The sequence below is a fragment of the Suncus etruscus genome, chromosome 15, assembly GCF_024139225.1.
Source record: "Suncus etruscus isolate mSunEtr1 chromosome 15, mSunEtr1.pri.cur, whole genome shotgun sequence".
In the NCBI taxonomy this organism is placed as follows: Eukaryota; Metazoa; Chordata; class Mammalia; order Eulipotyphla; family Soricidae; genus Suncus; species Suncus etruscus.
In genome coordinates this window covers 87637281-87659179 of record NC_064862.1, presented here as the reverse complement: position 1 = coordinate 87659179, position 21899 = coordinate 87637281, and the positions used below count along the sequence as shown (strand labels likewise).

General features: G+C 55.0%; 1 protein-coding gene across 1 annotated transcript; it reads left to right on the top strand.

The window, feature by feature from the left end:
- Positions 1-2253: 2253 nt before the first annotated feature.
- On the top strand, positions 2254-7210 carry NRTN (neurturin). Its single transcript, XM_049788059.1, has 2 exons — positions 2254-2576; positions 6780-7210. Exons 1-2 carry the CDS (start codon positions 2408-2410, stop codon positions 7208-7210), a joined length of 600 nt encoding a protein of 199 aa, XP_049644016.1. The 5' UTR covers positions 2254-2407.
- Positions 7211-21899: the final 14689 nt, after the last annotated feature.

Sequence of the window (21899 nt, the reverse complement as noted above, 5' to 3'; positions counted from 1 at the left end):
GGCCCCTGTACTTGGATTATGAATGAGGATGGGAGGGGGGATACATATAAATTCTGAATCCTGGGCCCCCCCAATCCTGGGTTCGAGTCCCTAACCCCCCAGCTTCTTTGAATTCCTTTGTTCATGCTCTCATTTGTTTTATGGGTTTTGTGTGTGTGTGTGTGTGTGTGTGTGTGTTTTTTGGGTCACACCCGGCAGTGCTCAGGGGTTATTTCTGGCTCCAGGCTCAGAAATTGCTCCTGGCAGGCACAGGGGACCATATGGGGCGCCAGGCTTTGAACCAATGACCTCCTGCATGAAAGGCAAATGCCTTACCTCCATGCTATCTCTCCGGCCCCTGTTTTATGGTTTTATGGTGTTTTTTTTCGGGCCACACCCATTTGATGCTTAGGGGTTACTCCTGGCTAAGCGCTCAGAAATTGCCCCTGGCTTGGGGGGGACCATACGGGATGCCTGGGGATCAAACTGAGGTCTCGATCTTTCCTTGGCTAGTGCTTGCAAGGAAGACACCTTACCTCTAGTGCCACCTCGCCTGCCCCTATGTTTTGTATTTATGGCCACATCCAGCAGTGCTCAGGAGTTCCTCCAGGTTCTGCACTCAGAAATCGCTCCTGGCAGGCTCAGAGGACCATATGGGATGCCGGGGATTGAACTCGGGTCCGAGCAAGGCAAATGCTCTACTGCTGTGCTATCTCTCTGGTCCCTATGCTTTCATCTGGCAACTATCCAGTGAGCACTGATTATGGGAGCAGAAGTCATTCAATCTTTGGCTGACTCAGGACTTGCTCACACAGTCTGGATACACCCCTGCTGACAGACACCAAGGACCACCACCAAATAGGGGGCTGAAGAGATAGCATGGTGGGGAGGACGCTTGCCTGGTATGTAGTCGACCCGGGTTCGATTCCCAGCATCCCATAGGGTCCCTTGAGCACCTTCAGGAGTGATTCCTGATCACAGAACTAGGAGTAACCCCTGCGCACTGCCGGATGAGGCCCAAAAAGAAAAAAAAAGGCAAAAAAAAAAGCCCCATCAATAGTGGCATTATCTCTACCCCCACAGGGATAGTTCCACAACATTCGGTCCCCAAACCCACCCGGCCTCATTGGGCTGCTGTCTCGTCATGGGAACCCCAGTTCCAATCTTCCTATCCTGGTTCTTGTGCCTCAGTTTCCCCCAAAGCACTGGCAGGCCTTTCACCAATGCCTCTCCCTGCTGTTTGCCCTGTCATGACTCTGGATTCTGTAATGTCTGTCCATGGAGGACAGGACCCGGAAAAGGTGCCTTATGTTCCCCACCACCACCCCCAGATCCACTCAAATTGCATGCAAATGAATGCAAATCGCATGCAACGAAATGCTAATGCTAGGCAAACAAGTGACTCATCACAGTCCGGTCCTAGGGGCACGTGTGGAGGTGCACGGGGCGCCGTGGTCATGGCGCAAGCCGGGCACTGACCAGCGTCCAGCCCGGCCCTGTTTTCAGCGTTCCGTGTAAATGTTTACACCGGGCCGACCGCCAGGCTTTGACACCCGGCGGCCCCGGGGAATGTAAACCCGGCTGGGGGCCACTGGGCGGCGGCGGCAGGGCTGTTGGTGGAGGTGGAGGCCAGCCCTGAATCATTGGTTCCCCCCTCTTATTTGGGGGGACCTTCGTGGTATGGTAGGGGCAAGATGGAACGGGAGTGGGGAGGCAGTCCTGGAAAGCTTCCTAGGAGGAGGCGTCATTCCAGGTCAGACTTAGAAGGGGCGAGGGGGAGAGAAGGGAGGAAAAATCCTTCGTAAAGCTTTGAGCGAGTTCAGAGCATGGGCTTGTTTGGAGGGGAAACTCGGGGTGCGTCGGCTCCATGCAGGGCTACACCCACGGCGGACACCCATTCGCAGGGGACTCAGCCAAGGTTCCTGCCTCCCCGACTCTCTATGCCACGCTGGTTCCACGCTGCCCTCTGCCGGACCGGCCTAACCTTTGCCTTCCTCTCTTTCCCCTCCAGCCTTGTCTACACTGCAGTGACCAGACTTGGTCCAACCCCAGGGCCTTTGCACTGGCGGTCCCAGCTTCCTCGGAGGAAGAAGCCTCGTTCAACTGCCTGGCCGTCGACCTTGCTTCGAGCCCCAACTTGCCCGAACCCCCTTCCCGCAGCCCCCAATGCTCAGGAAAGCGCTCTGGGACCCCCCGATGGGGCTGCCTTCCCGGGACCCCCAGCCCAGGGCCTGCTCGCAACTTAGGCACCGTCTGGTTTGCGCGCTGCTCTTTTTGGATGTCGTCGAATCATGTCTGTCTTCTCACGGACCCTGAGGAGTGGTTCCAGACGTTCCAAACACTGGGGACTCAGCGGGGTCCCCCGAGCCTGGCCCAGCGGCGCCCCAGGCCTGGTGGCTGACCACCGTCCGGCCCCCGAAGGCCGAGGATGCATCGTTGGAAGGCAGTGGTCTTGGCGTCTATGCTGTGCGGTTCCGTGCTGTCTCTCTGGCTGTGCCAGGACGGATTGTTCCTAGGTCGCCCCCTCCGACCGGCCCTCGCCCCCCTGCGCCGGCCACCCCGCACCCTGGACGCCCGGATCGCCCGCCTGGCGCAGTGTAAGCACCCCCACTTTCACCCCTCACTCCACCTTGGATCAGGCGGTTGATGTTCCCCACGTCCGGGGTGGTGCTCACCGTGAAATTTCTGGCGGTGCCTTGTGGAAGGAGGGGGTGGTGGGGTGGAGAGAAGGACATAAATCCCCCCAAGAGCCTGGCAAAGGGGTGTATGGCTGAGAACTGGGCCTCAGCTGTCAGGAGGGATTAACGTCCGGCTCTTTGGGGTCAGGGGGTACAGATGGAGATTAAACTTGGGCAAAGGGCCCGGGCCAAGCTGCTGTGGGGAGAAGTGGGGGTGGGTGGGTGGGAGTTTGAGGGAGAGGTTATTTGTTCTGTTTTTCTTTTTGTTTTGTTTTGGTGCCACCTCCCCGGAGGTGTTCAAGGCTCACTCCTGGCTCTGCGCTCAAGAATGGCAGTGCTCGTGGGGACCCTACAGGATGCCGGGGATCGAACCCGGGTGGGCCTCGTGAAGGCGAACATCCTAGGCCCGCTTTTGGGGGGGAGAGATTTGGAAGCGAACCCCCCAAGTGACCTGACACCCTATGCCGTACTCCCCACCCAGAGGATGTCACGGTGGTGGTGGCTGGGGACCCTGGTGGGGGCGGCCTTGATAGAGTCTAGAGTCCCTTTGGAAATGGGAAGAGGCCCAGAGACCAGTTGGGAAACAGACATTGCGAGGTGCAGACGCAAAGATAAAGGAAGGTGAAACTCTCGTGGGCGAAGGTGGGGTGGGGACACGGCCACGCCTTCCCGGGACAGGGAGCACCCCAGCCTCCTTCCCATCTTCTTCGCTGTGTGGGGCCCCGGGTGGGGCTGTTCCACTCAGCTGGGCTCCAGCCCAAGGGGTTCCTGTGGGCGCGCGCGAGTCTGGGGTGCAGGCGCGGGCAGGGCGCGTGCCGGGCGTCCGCGGAAAAGTTTTGGGGGGGCCCGCCCGGGCCTGCAGGCCTGCACAATCCCCTTTTTCTTGTCTTCACAATGAACAAGGGTGGCCTCGGGCTTCGTTTCCGGCCCCCCCATACCCTCCCTTTCCCGCTCCCCGGGACCACAAGCTGCAAAGTCCTTCTCAGAGACATGGGGGTGCCCCAGGGCGCCCCACCAAGACGCCTCCAAGACCCGTGCTGCACGGCACAAATGGTACCAGGAAGGGTCCGGCCCAGGGAGGTGCATGCCTGCCCAGCCCTGCTCTGAGAAGGGAGTGGCCCCTGAACCCCAAAGGCCCAGGGACGAAAGCATTCAAGGTGGAACTTGTGGAGAAATTTCATTTATTTTTGTGCTCTGGTTTCTGTGCCTGGGGCCAGCGAGACTCGAAAGCCATTCACTTTTCTGTTCTTTTCTTTTTTTTCCCCCTTTAAAAATAGTTTTCTTACTCCCCCCAGAAAAAAAAAAGCTTTATTAGTCATTTTTATGGAGGCTCTGGGATTTATAATATTAGTTAATTGCCCTTTTCAATGGCAGAAATCATGCCAACGCCACCCCCAAAAAACCAGAGCCTTGTCTCTCCACCAGTGAAACTAGGACCCTCCCAGCCACCCTCCACATTTACACTTTTGTTTTTCACTTTTGCTCTGGGACCACACCCAGTGGTGCTCAGGGCTCATTCTTGGCTCTGCTCACCGGGATCATTCCTGGCAGGGCTCAGTGGAATCATCTGGGATGCCAGGGGTAGAACCTGGGTCAGCAGGAAAGGCAGCTGACAAGCATGAATCGTTTCTGGCAATGCTCAAGAGTTCGCTATGGGAGACTGGGGATCAAACCCCGGTTGGCTGCTTGCAAAAGCAAGCACCCTCCCTGCTGTGCTATCGCTCCAGCACCTCACTTTTTTTCTTAAATCTAAAATTCACTTTTCACCAATTCCCCACATCCCCGACAGAGACTTACCTTAAAGGGGCAACATTTTTTTTGGGGGGGGTTGTTTATGGGCCACATCTGGCAATGATCAGGTGACTCCTGGCTCTGTGCTCAGGGATTACTCCTGGCAAGGTTTAGGGGACTACATAGGATGCTGAGGATGAAGCTACCTGCCAGGCAAGTGCCTTACTCTGTCCCCTAAGGGAAAGCCATCACTAGGTATTTATTTGAAGCTAGGCTGTTATGTGTCTCCCCTCAGCAGTGCTCAGGGTTTCTCCTGATTATGTGCTCACCAGTGACTCTTGTTGGTAGAGCTCAGGGGGCTTGATGTGGTACCAGAGATTGATCTGTGCAATGCAAACGCCTTAACCCCTGTGCCTGGAGGTGGGGGTTATTAATTTAGTTATTCTTTTTTCTTTTTTTTTTTTAAAGGGGAGGTTTGGACTACATCCAGCGGTGCTCAGGGTTTACTCCTGGCTCTGCACTCAGAAATCACTCCTGGTGACCATATGGGATGCTGGGAATCAAACCGGGGTCTGTCCTGGGTTGGCCGTGTGCAAGGCCAATGCTCTACCACTGTGCTATTGCTCCAGCTCCCATTTGTCTGCTTTTTGGGCCACACCCAGCAGTGCTCAGGGCTCAGGAGTACTGGCTCTGCACTCAAGGGACCCTATGGGATGCCAGGGCTCAAACTTGGATTGGCCACTTGCAAGGCCAGTGCCCTCCTTACTGTGTCATTGCTTCTGGCCCCCAAAATGGGTTCTTTGGAGGCCTCAGAAATGGGCTGGGATCCCCCACACTCCACCCCACAGCACAGAACTTTCTGGATCCCGATCCTCGATTCCAACACCTGAATTACTTTGCTCAGTGGCCAAAGCTTCCTCCACCCCACCAGACCTCCAACCTTGCTGTGCAGCAGGGGAAACTGAGGCTCAGACCAGCCTGCTTGTGTCTGTTTGCTGGGACCCCACACACACATACCCCAGGAGACAGACCACATTCCCCATCCCTCCTCCCCATCATGGTCCTCCCTGGAAACTGTTGTGTTATTATTTTTTTTTTTGAATGTCTGTTTACGAACAACCCACCAGGTGCTCTGAGCTCAGGATTTCCGCTGCCTACCTGCCTGTTCAGAAACGGGGTGATCTCCCTCCCCCCAATCCCTTGCAGACGGCTAAGGAGGAAAGGCCAAAGCCGCTTAGGAAATCGGGGAGGCACATGGGGGTGCAGGTTGGAATCTGTGACTCGGAGCTCAGCTGAGCGACTTGAGGTCTGGCCTCGGGCCAAGCCGGGGTGCCCTCCCAGGTGGGGAGAGCGTCCTCCGTCTGGGCTTGTTTCTTGCCTGTGCTTTAGGCCACCTGCTCATGGGGTGGCCTTGGGCAAGCTGTTGGCCTTTGGGGTGCCCAGTTTCCTGCCCTGTGATGTCAGGGAGGCCCTGGCACTGGCTGGGAACTCCACCTGGCCCTCAAGTGTCTGCAGGTCCCCTGAATTGGAGAAGCCCAAAACAGGGCACCCACCCCTCCTGGGTCATGACCTCTTTAGATATCACTTGTGCCCACTGGCAGGTGACACGGGGGATACCTTAGACATTTCGCTGATTCTTTTTTATTTTTGCTTTTTATTTTCTCCTCCATATCCGGTGGTGCTCGGGGCTGACTCCTGGCTCTGTGCTCAGCAATCACTCCTAGAGGTGCCTACCTGGCCATGTGGGATGCCAGGGACCGAACCCAGGCCCACCACTTGCAAGGCCAATGCCCTCCTGCTGTGCTATAACTCCCTGAGCACTGCGAAGAGAAACCAAGAACCCCCCCTTAGGTCTCTGAACCTGATGGGTGGAGGAAGTTCTGGTTGAGGACTTCGAAGCATGAACTTAGACACAAAGGCCAGATTGGGAGTAGGCAGCAGATAAACCTGGCATGGCTCAGTCAGTGTGGCATCTCCAGGGTGCTGGGCTGCTGGGGGGCCCCCTGGGGCGACCCCCACAACCTTTTACTTTCATCTAGAGACAGGATTGAGAGGCAGGAACCATAGCACAGCGGGGAGAGTGGTTTGTCTGGCAAGTGACGGACCTGAGTTCGATCCCCGGCATCCCACATAGTCCCCAGGAGTCTACCAGGAGTAATTTCTGAGCACCCCTGAGCACCAAATATGTTCCCCAAAATTTAAAAAAAATCATACAGATTCAAGTGTGGACCTACAGGGCACCCCATCCTTCTAGCCCAGGCCTGCACATTGCAGGGAAACAGGGAGCTGGATCTTTGGGGGGGGTGGCATGTGAGTGTCGGGGTGCTTGTGTGTGTCTCTCTCACTCTCTCTCTCCCCCCCCCCCACTGTCCTTCTGTCCCTCTGCTGCAGACCGTGCCCTGCTGCAGGGCGCCCCGGACGCCGTGGACCTGCGCGAGCTGGCGCCCTGGGCCGCGCCGTCGGGGCCGTCGGGGCCGCGCCGTCGGGCGGGGCCGCGCCGCCGCCGTGCGCGTGCGCGGACGGGCGCGCGGCCGTGCGGGCTGCGCGAGCTGGAGGTGCGCGTGAGCGAGCTGGGCCTGGGCTACGCGTCGGAGGAGACGGTGCTGTTCCGCTACTGCGCAGGCGCGTGCGAGGCGGCCGCGCGCCTCTACGACCTGGGCCTACGGCGCGTGCGCCAGCGGCGGCGGGTGCGGCGGGAGCGGGTGCGCGCGCAGCCCTGCTGCCGCCCGACGGCCTACGAGGACGAGGTGTCCTTCCTGGACGTGCACAGCCGCTACCACACGGTGCACGAGCTGTCGGCGCGCGAGTGCGCCTGCGTGTGACGCTACCTCACTCCCCCGCGCCCGCGCCCCCGCCCCGGCCGCGGATGGACGTGGATGGCAGGCACGCGGTCCTGGTGCATGCATCTCCGCGCATGCGCGCCAGGCCTTGGGGACCCTGCGGACGGACGGCTGTACCCACATAAAGAGTGAAAATGCACCCAGCCAGCCACCCCCGGCTCCTCATTCTCAGTGCTCCCGTGCAAAAAAGGCTTTAGACGGGCGGTGGCCCCACTCCGGGCTGCAGGAGCAGGGGGAGCCAAATTTTGTTTATTTATTGAGGCCAAGAGATGCAAAGAGATTCAGCGGCTGGGAATGAAGGGGACGTGGAGAGATGGGGCCTGAGCCAGAGCCAGAGCAGAGGGTGCAGGCAGGAGACCCGGGTTCGACCCCCGGCAGCCCCCCTAGGGTCTCCAGAGGGAGCACTGCTGGAGGAGGGATTCCTGAGTACAGAGTCCGAAGCAGCCTCGGAGCACTGCTGGGGGAGACCCTAAAATGAAAAGTGAACACAAATCCCAAGGCTTCCAGGCTGGAGCGATTGCACAGCTTTTGGGGGGCGCTTGCCTGGCACGTGGCTGACCTGGGTTGGATCCCCCTGAGCATTGATGAGTGCTCGCTGAGCGCACAGCCAGGAGTCAGCCTGGATAGCACCGCCAGATGTGGGTTCCCCCCCCCCCAAAAAAAGAAAAAAGTGGAGAGAAGTTGCCAGGCAGAGAGAGAGAATCACAAGGAGGGCACTTTTCTTGCACACCAGCACCCCATAGGGTTCCCTGAACCCCACAAAGAAGTGGCCCCTGAGCACAGTCAGGAGTCAGCCCTGAGCACTGCTGGGTGTGACCCTTGAACCAAAAACGAAATAAAAAATTTAAATGGAGCTGTAATGATCGCCCAGCAGGGAGGGCGCTTGCCTTGCACACTAGTCACCGGCACCCCATAGGGTCCCCTGAACCCCGCCAGGAAGTGGTCCCAGAGCAGAGGGACATAAATCATCCCTGAGCACCGTTGGGAATGGCACCCAAACACGAAGGCAATTCGGGGTGAATAACGGGGTGAACTTCTAGTGAACCCTGTCATGTGTTGTCTGGAGGAGATGGGGTCGAAGTGGGCTTGAGAGTTGGAGGCCCTGAGCACCCTCCGACCACTATCTTCTTTCACCCGCTAAAAATAGAGGCGCTCAGGAGACCTCAGGGGGAACGACAGGTCTGGGGCAGCTGCCAGCTCCTCCTGAGCCCGCTGGCGTGCAGCCCTGTCCCGGGGGACCCAGTTTTTGGGCCCATAAAAGCTCTGGCCCGACCTCTGAGCGATTTACGATGAGCCCCCATGGCGGATGGAAAGAGGCCTGTGCGGTGTTTAGATTCGCCCGCGGGGTTCCCATAAGGCCTGGAAGAGGGTCCCATGGCCTCTGGAGGGGAGCTGCAGAGTGGGGGGGCTGCCCCCACAACCCTTGCCTGTCCCCCAGGGCGCGTCTCACAAGCCCAGTTTCCCCCCAGCTTTCCCCCTTCCCTCTTCTGCATCCCAGTCTGCAAGTTCTCACCTTTCACCCCCAGACTCTACCCACCTAAGCAGACCTATTTTGCACCCCTATAGAGAGTTATGGGGGTGTGAACTCGCCCAGATGCCCACCCTGTACGCCCCCCACACCGGGCAGGAGAAAATAGCTTCCGGGGAGCCCCCAGAGAGAGAGGCCCGGCTTGGCCTGAGAGGGGCCCCGAGTCGGTGGGTGGTCTGTCCGGGAACGCAGTTTCAAGACTTCAGCTGGCTGGGGTCCCCACCCAACCCCACTGCCACCACCGCCTTCCCGCGGAGGTTTGGGGAGGGGTAGTAGCCTTCCTCCATACTTTGGGCTGACTCAGCCCAGCCTTGGAGGAGAAGGGGGAGACACCTAGTTGCTGCGGAAATTGAGCCTCAGTTTCCCCAGCCTCCACAGCCTAGAAGCCTGAGAGAGGGCATGAGTTCCTGGGCCCACTGGCATTTGCTGAAGGAGTACATGTTTGCATGCGTCTGTTATTGTGTGCGTTTTGTGCACATGTTTGTGTATTTGTGTGTTGTGTGTGCATGCTGACACATGTTTGTATGTGTGTGTGAATGTATGTATTTGCATGCGTGTTTTGTGCATGTGTGAATGTGTGCGTGGCTGCTGCAGTTCGCAGCTCTTTTGTCAGGTAGCACCCCCACACCCCTTCTCAGGCCTCCTGAGATCTCAGGCTCTCAGCCCCCCCAACCCACCCACTCACCCATCATCCCAACCACAGAGCTCTGGCCCGGCGCTGGAGAGAATTGGAACATAAACAGTGGCTCCCGCAGACTGACTGCGGGGCTGGGGTTCCCAGCGAGCACTGACGCCAAACACACACACACACACACACACACACACACACACACACACACACAGACAGCCCCTCAGGTCATGCACTCTCCGTAGAGAGACCCTCAACACCACCTCCTCCAGCCTCCAGGAAGACACAGATTTGAGTCTCAGCCACGCAGGCCTATGCAGGACGTTTAGGATACTCCTTCCCATACGTGCCAGACCCCATCTTTCCTCTGCTCTGGTTCCTGTTCCACATTGGACCCCCCCCCCAAAGCCTGGAGCCCCACCCTTTACCCCTCTACCTCTGAGTCTCCCTACCTGGCCTGAACTTTGACCCTGAAGCTTTTCACTTTTTTTTCTTTCCTTGCCTTTTTGTTTGTTTGTTTTTGTTTTGGGGCCACACCTAGCTGCACTCAGAGGTTACTCCTGGCTCTGCACTCAGAAATCACTCCTGACAGACTCAGGGTTACGGGATGCCAGAAATTGAACCTGGGACCGTCCCGGGTCGGTCGTGTGTAAGGCAAACACCCTCCCTGCTGTGCAATGACTCCAGTCGCAAGCGTTTCATGTCTTGAAATTGGACTGAGCCATTCTCTGGGGTGGGATGGGGTGCCTGGACACTGGTGGTGTTGGGCAGTGTCCCTGAACCCCTCGCTCTGAATCATCATTTTTCTCCCAGCCATGACGAGTGCAGATGTCCCCAGAGATTTCTGAGTGTCCCCTGAAGGGAGGAGATTGTCTCTTCTTGGGTAACTGGGGGGATGTGCCAGCTTCCTTGATATCTGCACCCGGAAAATGAGGATTGTTCTGCACACCCCAAAACCTCCCAAACATCTAGAATGATCACTAGGGATCAGCAAAAGGGTGTGACAGGGGAGGGGCTGGGCGTGCACACAGCCAATAGCGTTTGATCCCCAACACTTGCAGAGTCCCCTGAGCATTATGGGGGGTCCCTCCTGAGCACAGAGCACCACTGGGTGTGGCCAAGCCAGACCTGAATTTGGGGGCCTCCTCTGATGATGGATGATGGACAGCATCCAAAACACTCAAAAGTGCAGGGGTGATGGGGCTGGAGAGATAGCATGGAGGTAAGGCGTTTGCCTCTCATGCAAGAGGTCATCGGTTCGAATCCCAGCGTCCCATATGGTCCCCCGTGCCTGCCAGGAGCAATTTCTGAGCATGGAGCCAGGAGTAACCCCTGAGCACTGCCGGGTGTGACCCAAAAACCACAAAAAAAAAAAAAAAAAAAAAAAAAGTGCAGGGGTGAGGGGCCAGAGTGATAGGCTAGTGGGGAAGGCACTTGCCTTGCAGGTGGCTAACCTGGGTTCGATCCCCAGCATTTCTTTCTTTCTTTTTTTTTTTTTTTTTTGTTTTTTTGGGGTTTTTTTGTTTGTTGGTATTTTTTTTTTTTTTTTTTTTTTTTTAGTTTTTGTTTTTGGCTCATACCCAGCATCGCTCAGGGGTTACTCCTGGTTCTACGCTCAGAAATTGCTCCTGGCAGGCTCGAGGACCATATGGGATGCTGAGATTCGAACCACCAACCTTCTGCACGCAAGGCAAATACCTTACCTCCATGCTATCTCTCCAGCCCCGATCCCCGCATTTCATTGGATCTCTCAAAGCCCCACCAGGAGCCATCCCTGAAGGCAGAGCCAGGAGTCAACCCTGAGACATCATCGCTGATTGTGGCCCTCAAAATCTAAAATAAAATGAAATAAAATGCTTCCAGGGTCCTGGAATTGAGATGTGAATATATCTGGGAGGGGCACCACAGAGTGGTATTTTGCAGGTTATGAAAGAGGTCACCAGAGAGCACAGAAGTTAGGAGAAAGGCCCATCTGGGGTTCGAACTAAGGACTTTGTGTGTGCATGAGAAGATGCTCTTGGTACCTGAGAGCACTATGAGGGAGAGAAAAGTAGGAGGTTGATTTTGGGGAAGAGAGGTGCTGGCGTGTCTATGTGAAGGACCAAGGATGCAGTGTTTTAAGGGGACCATGTGGTTCTGGGGACCAAACCAGCGCCTGCTACATGCAAGGCATGTACCTTAACCTTTATGATTTCTCCTGCCCTATAGGGGAATTTACTCTTTTGTTTGGGGGCCACACCTGGCAATGCTCAGGGGTTACTCCTGGCTCTCAAATCAGAGATCACTTCTGACTGTGCTCAGGTGGGACCCTATGGGAATGCCAGGAACTGAAACCAAGTCAGCCAAAGGCCAGGTAAATGTCCTGCCCCTGCTAGCTCTGACGCTTTTTTTTTTTTTTTTTGGTTTTGATTTTGGGCCACACCCAGCGGTGCTCAGGGGCTACTCCTGGCTCCATGCTCAGAAATTGCTCCTGACTTGGGGGACCATATGGGACACCGGGAATTGAACCCACATCCATCCTAGGTCAGCTGTGTGTAAGGCAAACGTACCGCTGTGCTACCACTCTGGCCCCAAGCTCTGACTCTTAATGCGAAAAATTGAAGTAGCTTTAGAATTCCTTAACTGTGCATTTCATTTTGGGGAGGTTCAGAACTTACTCCTGCCCCTGTGCTCAGAAATTATTTCTAGTGGGGCTCAGAGATCCTATGGGATGCCGGGGATTGAACCCGGGCCAGCTGTGTGCAAGGCAAGCGCCCTCCTCACTGTCCTACTGCTCTGGTTCTCATATGTGCATTTTGTTTTGTTTTGTTTTTATTTTGGGGCCACCCCTGGTGGCAGTCAGGGGTTACTCCTGACAGGTCGGGGGACCATATGGGATGCTGGAGATCAAACCCAGGTCCTTCCTGGGTCAGCAGCATGCAAGGCAAATCTCCTACCGCTGTGCTATCACTCCGGCCCCCACCTGTGCGTTTGGGGCTGGAAAAATAGTTCCACTGGAGACAGAGACTCAATCCCCCCAATCCATAAAGACCCTCCCCCACCACACCCCAATCATCACTTCTATCAGTCCAAGGACACAGCCGAGGGAGAGGCCCCCCAAACATCGGCGGGTGTGGCTCCCCCCCAAAAATCAAAACAATCACAACAAAAGAAAGTCTAGGATTTAGATTCAAGCCACTGGTGTCTTGGACATGTTTTCACAATTAGCCACTGGGAAAAGATTCATTCCACATGTGTTGGCCTGGCCTGCCCCCCACCCCGAGAGCCCCCCCCAATTCTGTCTGCTGGAACTGGGGAGTTTCTAAGAAAAGGAAACTTCAAGTAATGAATCATTTCCAATGCCCGCTGCGCTGCGGGAGGCGGGAAAAACAGATTGAAAGGTTGGAGGGCTGGGGTTGGGGTTTGGGGTTGGAGGCATTCTGGTTGGGGGTTCCTTCTCCAGCGCAGAGCCCAAATTAGCCCCTCACCATCGCCTGGGAGGTCCCCCTGAGTCCTGACTTCCAAAGCCTCCTATGCCGCCTCGCTCGCTGATGATTTGGGAGCAGTCGTGTGTGTCCCATTACCGGAGAAGGAGATTTTCGAAGAAAAGTCTGGAAATGTGAAAGGCAGCCAGTGCTTTTCTCTCTGGAGCCTTATCAAGCTCAGGACGGGGATGAAACAGGCTGAAATAATAAAAATCTTTCGTCCATATGCATTGACTGGAGCTTTTTTCGTTCTTTTCCTTTCCTTTTCTTCTGTTGGTTTTTGTTTTGTTTTGGGGCCACATCCAGCAGTGCTCAGGGGACTATATGGGGTGCAGGGGATGGAACCTGGGTTGGCCACATGCAAAGGCAAATGCCCTACCCACTGTGCTATCACTTTAGCCTCTTCTTCCTTTTTCTCCTCTTCCTCCTCCTCTTCTTCATTTCTTCTTCTTTGTTTCTTCTTCAATTCTTCTTGTTCTTTTGTCTTCTTCCTCTTCTTTCTCCTCCTCTTCCTCTTTATTTTTTGGTTTTTGGGTCATACCCAGGGGTACTCAGGGGTTACTCCTGGCTCTGTGCTCAAAAATTACCCCTGGCGGGGCCCAGAGAGATAGCACAGCAGCATTTGCCTTGCAAGCAGCCAATCCAGGACCAAAGGTGGTTGGTTCGAATCCCGGTGTCCCATATGGTCCCCACTGCCTGCCAGAAGCTATTTCTGAGCAGACAGCCAGGAATAACCCTGAGCACTGCCAGGTGTGGCCCAAAAACCAAAAAAAAAAGAAAAAAGAAAAAAATCACCCCTGGCAAGCTTGGGGGACCATATCGGATGCCGGGGATTGAACCGGGGTCCATCCTGTGTTGGCTGTATGCAAGGCAAATACCCCACCTCTGTGCTATCGCTCTGGTCCCTCCTCTTTTTTTTTTTATTTTTGATTTGGTGGTCCAGTGGGGACCAGAAGTGGTAAAGGGGATCTTGGGGCCGGGAAGGTGGCGCCAGAGGTAAGGTGTCTGCCTTACAAGTGCTAGCCAAGGAACGGACTGCGGTTCGATCCCCCGGCGTCCCATATGGTCCCCCCAAGCCAGGGGCGATTTCTGAGCACATAGCCAGGAGTAACCCCTGAGCGTCAAACGGGTGTGGCCCAAAAACCAAAAAAAAAAAAAGAAGTGGTAAAGGGGATCAAACCGGGATCAAACCAGGATTGACCCTGTGCGTATGCAACACACACACACACACACACACACACACATGTGCACGCGTGCCTTCTCCTCTAATCTGGCTCCCCTCTCCTTCTGTTATCTCTTTTGTTGGTTTTGGATCTCACTCGGTGATGCTCAGGAGTTACTCCTGGCTCTGTGCTCAAGGATCACTTCTGGGGCCCGGAGAGATAGCACAGCGGCATTTGCCTTGCAAGCAGCAGATCCAGGACCAAAGGTGGTTGGTTCGAATCCCGGTGTCCCATAGGGTCCCCTGTGCCTGCCAGGAGCTATTTCTGTGCAGACAGCCAGGAGTAACCCCTGAGCAACGCTGGGTGTGGCCCAAAAACCAAAAAAAAAAAAAAAAAAGGATCACTTCTGGTGGATCCTCAGGAGGGAACCTACAGGATACCAGGGATCAAATCTGGGTCTGTGGCAATGCAAGGCAAATAAATGCTGTCATGCTGGCCCCTCTTTCTATTCTTTTCAATGTGGCCACTGGAAAAAGAAGTGAATATTTGCAGGACACCAGAAAAGGGAATTAGGAGAAGCTGAAGCTATAACATAGCAGGGAGGGTGTTTGCCTTGCACTGGCTGACCCAGGTTCAATCCCTGATATCTCATCCATCGGATCCCACTTCCAGGAGAATTCCTGAGCACAAGAATCAAATGTAACCCTCAAACACTGTCAGATGTGGCCTAAAAACCAAATAAAAAAGGGAGGGAGGATAGAATGTTGGGAAGTTGACTCAAAGGGTGATAGAAGGCCAGAGTTATAGCACAGCGATAGAGCATTTGCCTTCCTCTGGCTGACCCGAGTTTGATTTCTGGCATTGATTCCCGTATGGTCCCCTGAGCCTGCAGGAGTAATTCCTGAGCACAAGAGCCAGGAGTAAACCCTGAGCACTGCTGGTTGTGACCCCAAAACAAACATATAGGAGGGAGACCCAGATTCATGTCTGACAGTGCTTCGTGCCCCTAGACACCGTTAGGAGTGACTCAAGCACTGAACCAGGTATATAGCTCTGAGACCACCTGATATGGCCCCCTAAGGAAAAATAAATGAGATAGAAAGTAGCATAGGGGTTAAGGGTTTTTTTTTGCATGCAGCCAACCCAGGTTTGTTTCCCCAGCACCTCACTGATTCCCCGAGCACTGAAGTGATCAGGAGCACAGAGCCAGGAGTCAGCCCTGAGCACTGCAGGAAGTGGTACCAACCCCAGAAAGAATAAAAGGGCGAAGCATCACCTTCACATGCAGGAGCCCAGGTCTGATCCCAGCATTGTAGGGTCCTCTGAGCACCACTGATCTGAACCCACAAACCACATGTCTCCCCCAGAAAGGAAACACCATGACCCCATCACACAAAAATTTCTTTTTTTTTTTTTATTTTGGACCACACCCGTTTGACGCTCAGGGGTTACTCCTGGCTATGCGCTCAGAAATCGGCCCTGGCTTGGGGGGACCATATGGGACGCCGGGGGATCGAACCGCAGTCAGTCCTACGCTAGCGCTTGCAAGGCAGACACCTTACCTCTAGCGCCACCTTCCCGGCCCCACAAAAATTTCTTAAGGGATGGGAATCGGGAACTCAAACAGATCTGGGACCCACAGTTGTTCATCCTAACAGGCTCTAGGCCCCACATGTGTTTGCCCTGACAGGCCCTGGACCCCACATTCACAGCCACATCTCTGTCACGGCCTGATCCCTGGCTGCGTCCGCACCTCGGAGGCCATCCACAGGCTAGAATGTTCTTCCACCCAAACAGGAAGAACGCTCACCTCCCTTCCTTCGCAAGGTGGGTAGAGGGCCAGGAGCTCCGTGACATGAGCCAGACACCCCTGAAGGCAGAGCCTGTGACCCCGAGTCTGTGAAATATCTGGGAGAGGCCAGTCTCAGGAGACATCAGAGCAGCATGAGTTTCCGGGGCCTGGACCTGGGCCCAAGGCAGAGGGAAGGCGGAGCTGGCTTGCTCAAGGCCTCGAGGTTGGGGAAAAGGTGAGGTAGTTTTGTAGGCTGGGGCGAGGGGCTTCGGGGTGGGAGTTTTTCCTACAGTGTGGGTCGTTTATTTTGTTTGGGGGCCCCACACGGCAGTACTCAGGGCTGATTCCTGGCTCTGTACTCAGGAATCACTCCTGGTGTTGCTCCGGGGACTCTATGGGGATGAGGGCGATCGAACCCAGGTCTGCTGCGTGCTAGGTGAGTGCCCTCCCCACTGTGTTATCTCTAGCCCTGGGAGTATATAAAACAATTTTGCAGAGAAGATGCCATCAGGGGCCCGGAGAGATAGCACAGCGGCATCTGCCTTGCAAGCAGCCCATCCAGGACCAAAGGTGGTTGGTTCGAATCCCGGTGTCCCATATGGTCCCTGTGCCTGCCAGGAGCTATTTCTGAGCAGACAGCCAGGAGTAACCCCTGAGCACCGCCAGGTGTGGCCAAAAAAAAAAAAAAAAAAAAAAAAGATGCCATCAGTCCAATCCACCTGCTCTGTTTGACCCACTCAGGGACTCCCCCCCCACCCTCCTCAAGTCCAGCTGGCATCTCAGAACCCCCATTCTTGGACTGGACCCAGTCTCTCTTTCCTCAGCTTTGATCCTGGCACCCCACAGGACTCCCCAGATTCCTGAGATGAGTGGCCCCTGAACACAGAACTCAGTCAGCCATGAACACTGCCAGGCATGGCCACAGAAGAGAAAAAAAGAGCCAACCATAAGGCAAGAGTTCGATCCCCGGAGCCACCCACATATATCAGGTGATGAATCTAGCAATATCTTGGGAGCTGCCACCGAGGGTGTCATCGGGTGACAGATCAGGGAGTGAACTCCAGCAGGGCATAGGGATTACCAGGCAAGCCTGGCCTATGTAGCGCATGGGGGTGGGCTCCCCTGCAGCCGCTGAGACCCCTTTTGGACGGTCCTTTCTCCCCCGCTGCGAGGCCTCAGGCCGACCCGTCCCCACGGAGGCTCCAACTGCAGACTCTCTCACGCTTGTGCTGGCCTGGCAGCCTGCCCACCCTGTACCCGATTCCAAGAGACGTTTGCCTGCCCTCCCCGTCCCCTGTCCCCAACCCCAGGCCACAGGCATTGGGTGAGGGCGGGGTGGCACTTCGGGGCACTCTCGCTGGCAGGTGGAATTATTTGGTAACTTATTAAAGAAAAATAATAATAAAGAGTGACTCATGGGCCTGAATGTCCCAGTGTCCAGGCGCAGGGCCAAGCCCCGACGGGCAACATTTCGGCCTTTGCACGGCTCAGTCCTGCGGACAGACACCAGGTCTGCAGCGATGGCCAGATCCTTGGAAAATTCCTGGGCGTCACGAAAGTTCCCAGGGGTCCCTGGTTAAGCAGCTGCTTTCCCAGGAGTTCTCTCCGCTCCCCTCCGCCCTGCACCCAGGCCGCTGGCCTCTTCCACATTCCTACTTTGGCTCTCAGGGAAAAATACCTCCTCCAGGAAGCCATCTAGACTGCCTCCTTTGCCTTCCTAAGCCAGGAGCAGGTCTCTTCTCCCTCATAGCTCGATGCGGGCAGGAAAATTGCAGGAAGAAAAAGGTCTGAGGATTTAAACTTTCCCCCTCAAATAAAACAAGTCCTGGAACAGGGGGTATAAGGCTGGGCCGGGCCGGGTTGGTGGCCCAAGTCTGGCTGTTTTGGAGACTTGCTAGTTCCACCTTTTACCCCCTACTCTCTGGGTCTGAGGATGGTGTCCCCACAGGGTGGGGTGGGACATGGACCCCACATGAGGCTTCTAGAAGGGAGGACAGTCCAGGACTGAGTAGACCCCAGTGTCCTGGACTTAAGGCTGGTGTATTTCTGTGTCCTTCTGAGCCTCGGAGAAGCTTCCAGAAAGGAGGCAGGGGGGGGGGGGAGAATCCCCAGGTTGGGGACTGGTCCTGCCCTGGCCTGCAAACACTTGGCCAGGCCCCCAGGGGCCCCCTCGCCGCCCGCTGGGACCCCTGGCTGGCAGCCAGTTGGTGGGGAGAGGGGCCCAGGTGTGTGGTGTGGGTGGATGACGGGTGAGCGATGTACCCGTGGGGTCATGGGGGGGGCAGGCCCCATCATGTGCCCCCCTCCTGCCAATGCATCCACCTGCGTTCTGCCCTCCTTCCACTGGCCCTAGGGAAGGCATTACGGAAGTCTCAGAATGTTCCCCCCAAACATAGCCTCACTCAGTCTTTCCCCTGTAGTCCAGAAAATTCTAGCATATTCCAGGAGTCTTGCTTCACTATCATAGAGTCTCATCTCCGACCTGAGAGCCTGGTATTTGTTTGTTCGTTTGTTTGGGGGAGCACACTCAACTGAACTTCAGGGCTACACTCAGCTCAGTGCTCCACAGTTACTACCATGAGGTTGGTATAGAGCTCATGTGGAATTAAAGATGGAACCCAGAGCCAGAGTGGTAGCACAACGGTAGGGTGTTTGCCTTGCACATGACCAACACAGGATGGATCCCAGTTCGAATCCCAGCATCCCATATGGTCTCCCAAGCCTACAAGGAGCGACTTCTGAGTGCAAAGCCAGAAGTAACCCCTGAGGGGCCAGAGAGATAGCATGGAGGTAAGGCATTTGCCTTTCATGCAGAAGGTCAGTGGTTCAAATCCCGGCATCCCATATGGTCCTCCCAAAGTGCCAGGAGCGATTTCTGAGCATGGAGTCAGGAGTAGCCCCTGAGTGCTGCCGGGTGTGACCCAAAAGCCAAAAAAAAAAAAAAAGTAACCCCTGTGCACAGCCAGATACCCTCCAAAAAAATAATAAATAAATAAAAATAAAAAAACACGGGGCTGGGGAGATAGCATGGAGGTAAGGCATTTGCCTTACATACTGAAGGTTGGTGGTCGAATCCTGTCATCCCATATGGTCCCCTGAGCCTGCCAGGAGTGATTTCTGAGCATAGAGCCAGGAGTAACCCCTGAGCACTGCCGGGTGTGACCCAAAAACAAAACAAAACACACATGAAAAAAGATGGAACCCAGGGCTCCCACATACAAAGTGGGAAACCCAGACCTCTGAGCTCTTTCTCTCTGGACAGAGACAAAAACTTCACTTTTTTCTGGTTTGCAGGCACATGCCTGATGGTGCTCAGGGATCACTCCTGGCAGGGCTCAGAGGACACCATGGGATGCTGAGGATTGAACCTGGATCAGTTGTGTGCAAGGCCAGTGCCCTCCCTGCTGTGCTATTGCTCAGACCCCAAATCTCAAGAGCTTTTACCCTAAAAACTTTAGAGAAGGGACTTGACTATGGGCTGCTGTGTGGCCTCGGGTTAGTTTCCTGAGCTCTCTAGGCCTTGTTCTGTACCTGGCCATACCAGCGCCCTCTTTAAGTTGGTTATCCTGTTCTTTCAACACCTCAAAGTGGGCAGGAGAGGGGACAGGGAGATTGAGAGCAGAGGGGTAGGGAATTGTGGGCAGGGGCCAGACACCTGCTCTGTGCCTCAGTTTTGCCTCCTGTATCTTTTATTCTTTTTTTTTTTTTTGAAGCCCCTACCCCTCTCCCTGCCCAGCCTCACGGAGGGAGTTAGGGAAGCTCAGGGTGGTGACAGAAAGCTGGCATCTCCGTGCTGCCCGCCCTCGGCCTTTCCTCACCCCAGCCCCCTTGGCACGCTGGGGTCTGCCCTATTCTGGCACCCCAGCCCAGCCTGGGTTCATGTGGCTTAAATTTCAGCCCGTGGTGGGTGAGGAGGTGGGGGCTGGACACGCTTCATTTTCCAATTTCTGGAAATAAAAGCAGCGGGACCTTCTATTGTTGAGTGGGGAAAGAAAAAAAAAGCCCATTGCAAAACCCCTGAGCAAAACACACACACACACACCCAAAAAAAGTGCCAGGGAGAAAACAATAGCCTCTAGGTGAGCCGTGCTGGCGGCCCTCAAAAACAGATTCCTGGGGAGGCTCAGAACAAAGGGCCCTTTCTCTCCCTCTGGAAAGGTTTTGGGGGCCACGCAGGCACGTGGGGGAGCTTCGCGATGTCGAACAGCAAGGGGAGGGTTGCTCTGTGAGATGCCCAAGGACTGGTCTGGAACAATCAGGGTGGGACCGGGGAGTAGAAAAGTTAGGATTGGGGGGTCCGATCGAGAGTATGTGGGAAGGGCATTTGCCTGGCACGAGGCCTACCCAGGTTTGATCCCCATCATCCTTGAGGGACCTCTGAGCCCGCCAGGAGTGATTCCTGAGCATAGAGTCAAGAATTAGCTCTGAGCATCGATGTACGGCCCAAACACCTTTGATCCCCCAAAATACACCCCAAACCTGCTGTTTGCAAACCAAGAGCCTTACCTTACTGTTCATTTGAGTGGGGAAGGGAGTGGGCCACAGCTGGTGATGCTCAGGAGTTTCTCCTGGCTCTGTGCTCAGAAATTGCTCCTCGAAGTGCTCAGGGAGACCATAAGGGATGCTGGGGATCGAACCGGGTTTGGCCGTGTGCAAGGCAAGCACCTTCCTTGCTGTGCAACGGCCTTTTTCCTGACCCTGCCTTGTTATCTATCTTTCTGGCCCCTAGATAAATATTTCTTGTGTTTTTTGGGGGGGGACACAGTCAGTGATGCTCAGGGATTACTCCTGGCTATATGCTCACAATTGCTCCTGGTTTGGAGGACCATATGGGATGCCGTCCTAGGTTAGTGCGTGCAAGGCAGACGGCCTACTGCTGCACCATCGTTCCGGCCCCAAATAGTCCTATTTTTTTAAATTATTTTTGGGGGACATATCCATCTATTCTCAGGAATTGCTCCTGACAGTGCTCAAGGGACCATGCAGGACCAGGACACACACTCCTCCCCAGTTCTCCATGCAAATTGTGTCTGGGGGGAAAAAAAAAAAAAAAAAAAAACAGCCTTTTTTGCTTCGGGACAGGGCACCTTATTTCCTTCACTCTGCTGGTGGGAGAAGGTGGAAATTCAGTCTAGATTGTGTCGGTCCTGGTCCTTTTTGCCAGGTTGCTTTGGCATTTCCGCTGCCATGTGTCCTCCCTTTTACCCCTACCCTACCCCCACCGGCAGCAGCAAATACAGAATCAGACCTGGGCAGCGCACAGGCACCGGGACTGGCTTCAGAGGGACCCGGGCCCCACCCCCGCCAGCCCTTTTTGACAATCTCCAGAGAGATGCAATTTCCGCCCTTTTATAGCTGCAGAATGTTCCGGAAGCCCGCTTGGGCCATCCACCTGCAGCCACTCAAATCTTGGGTCCAGCTGCAGCTCCTCGGATGCCTGACCTCAGCTCGTAGCGGGGACCTGAGGACTGGGGAGGGGGTGTGTGTGAATGAACCTGGGGGTCAAAGGGGGAAAGAGCCTGAAATGTCTTTCTAGTTAACCCAGACCCAGACGCGGTGGGCTGGGAAGCAAAGCAGACCCCGGTGGTCATGCCCTAGCCCCCAAGATTCTTACTGCAAGTATCACGAGCCACTTGAACCCCAAGACCTTCGCATATGCTGCCACCACATCCCTGGAGTTTCCCCCCAACCTGGCTTCCCCTCAGGGGCCAAGACGAGCGTGGGATTAAAGTGCTTGTCATAGTCTTCCCCTGAATCTTGCCAGGACTCAGCCCTGAGAATGCTAGGTGCGGGCCAATTTGCCTTGCATGGTGCTGGAGAGGAGGGTGCTTCTCTTACACTTCCAATTCGATCCCTAATACCCCAGCAGGGTCCTGTGAACCCTGCCAGGAGTAGACCTTGAGCATCAACAGGTATTGATACAAAAGGAAGAAGTGAAAAAAAAAAAAAAAGCCTGTGTGAAGGAAAGAATGAATGTCTGAATTAAAGAACAAATGAATTAATGAAGGAGTGCAAGAAAAAAAATGAATGACTTCACGGATGGACAAGTACATTCATGCACAAAGGAAGGAAACCGTGAAAGCACGAATAAATAAA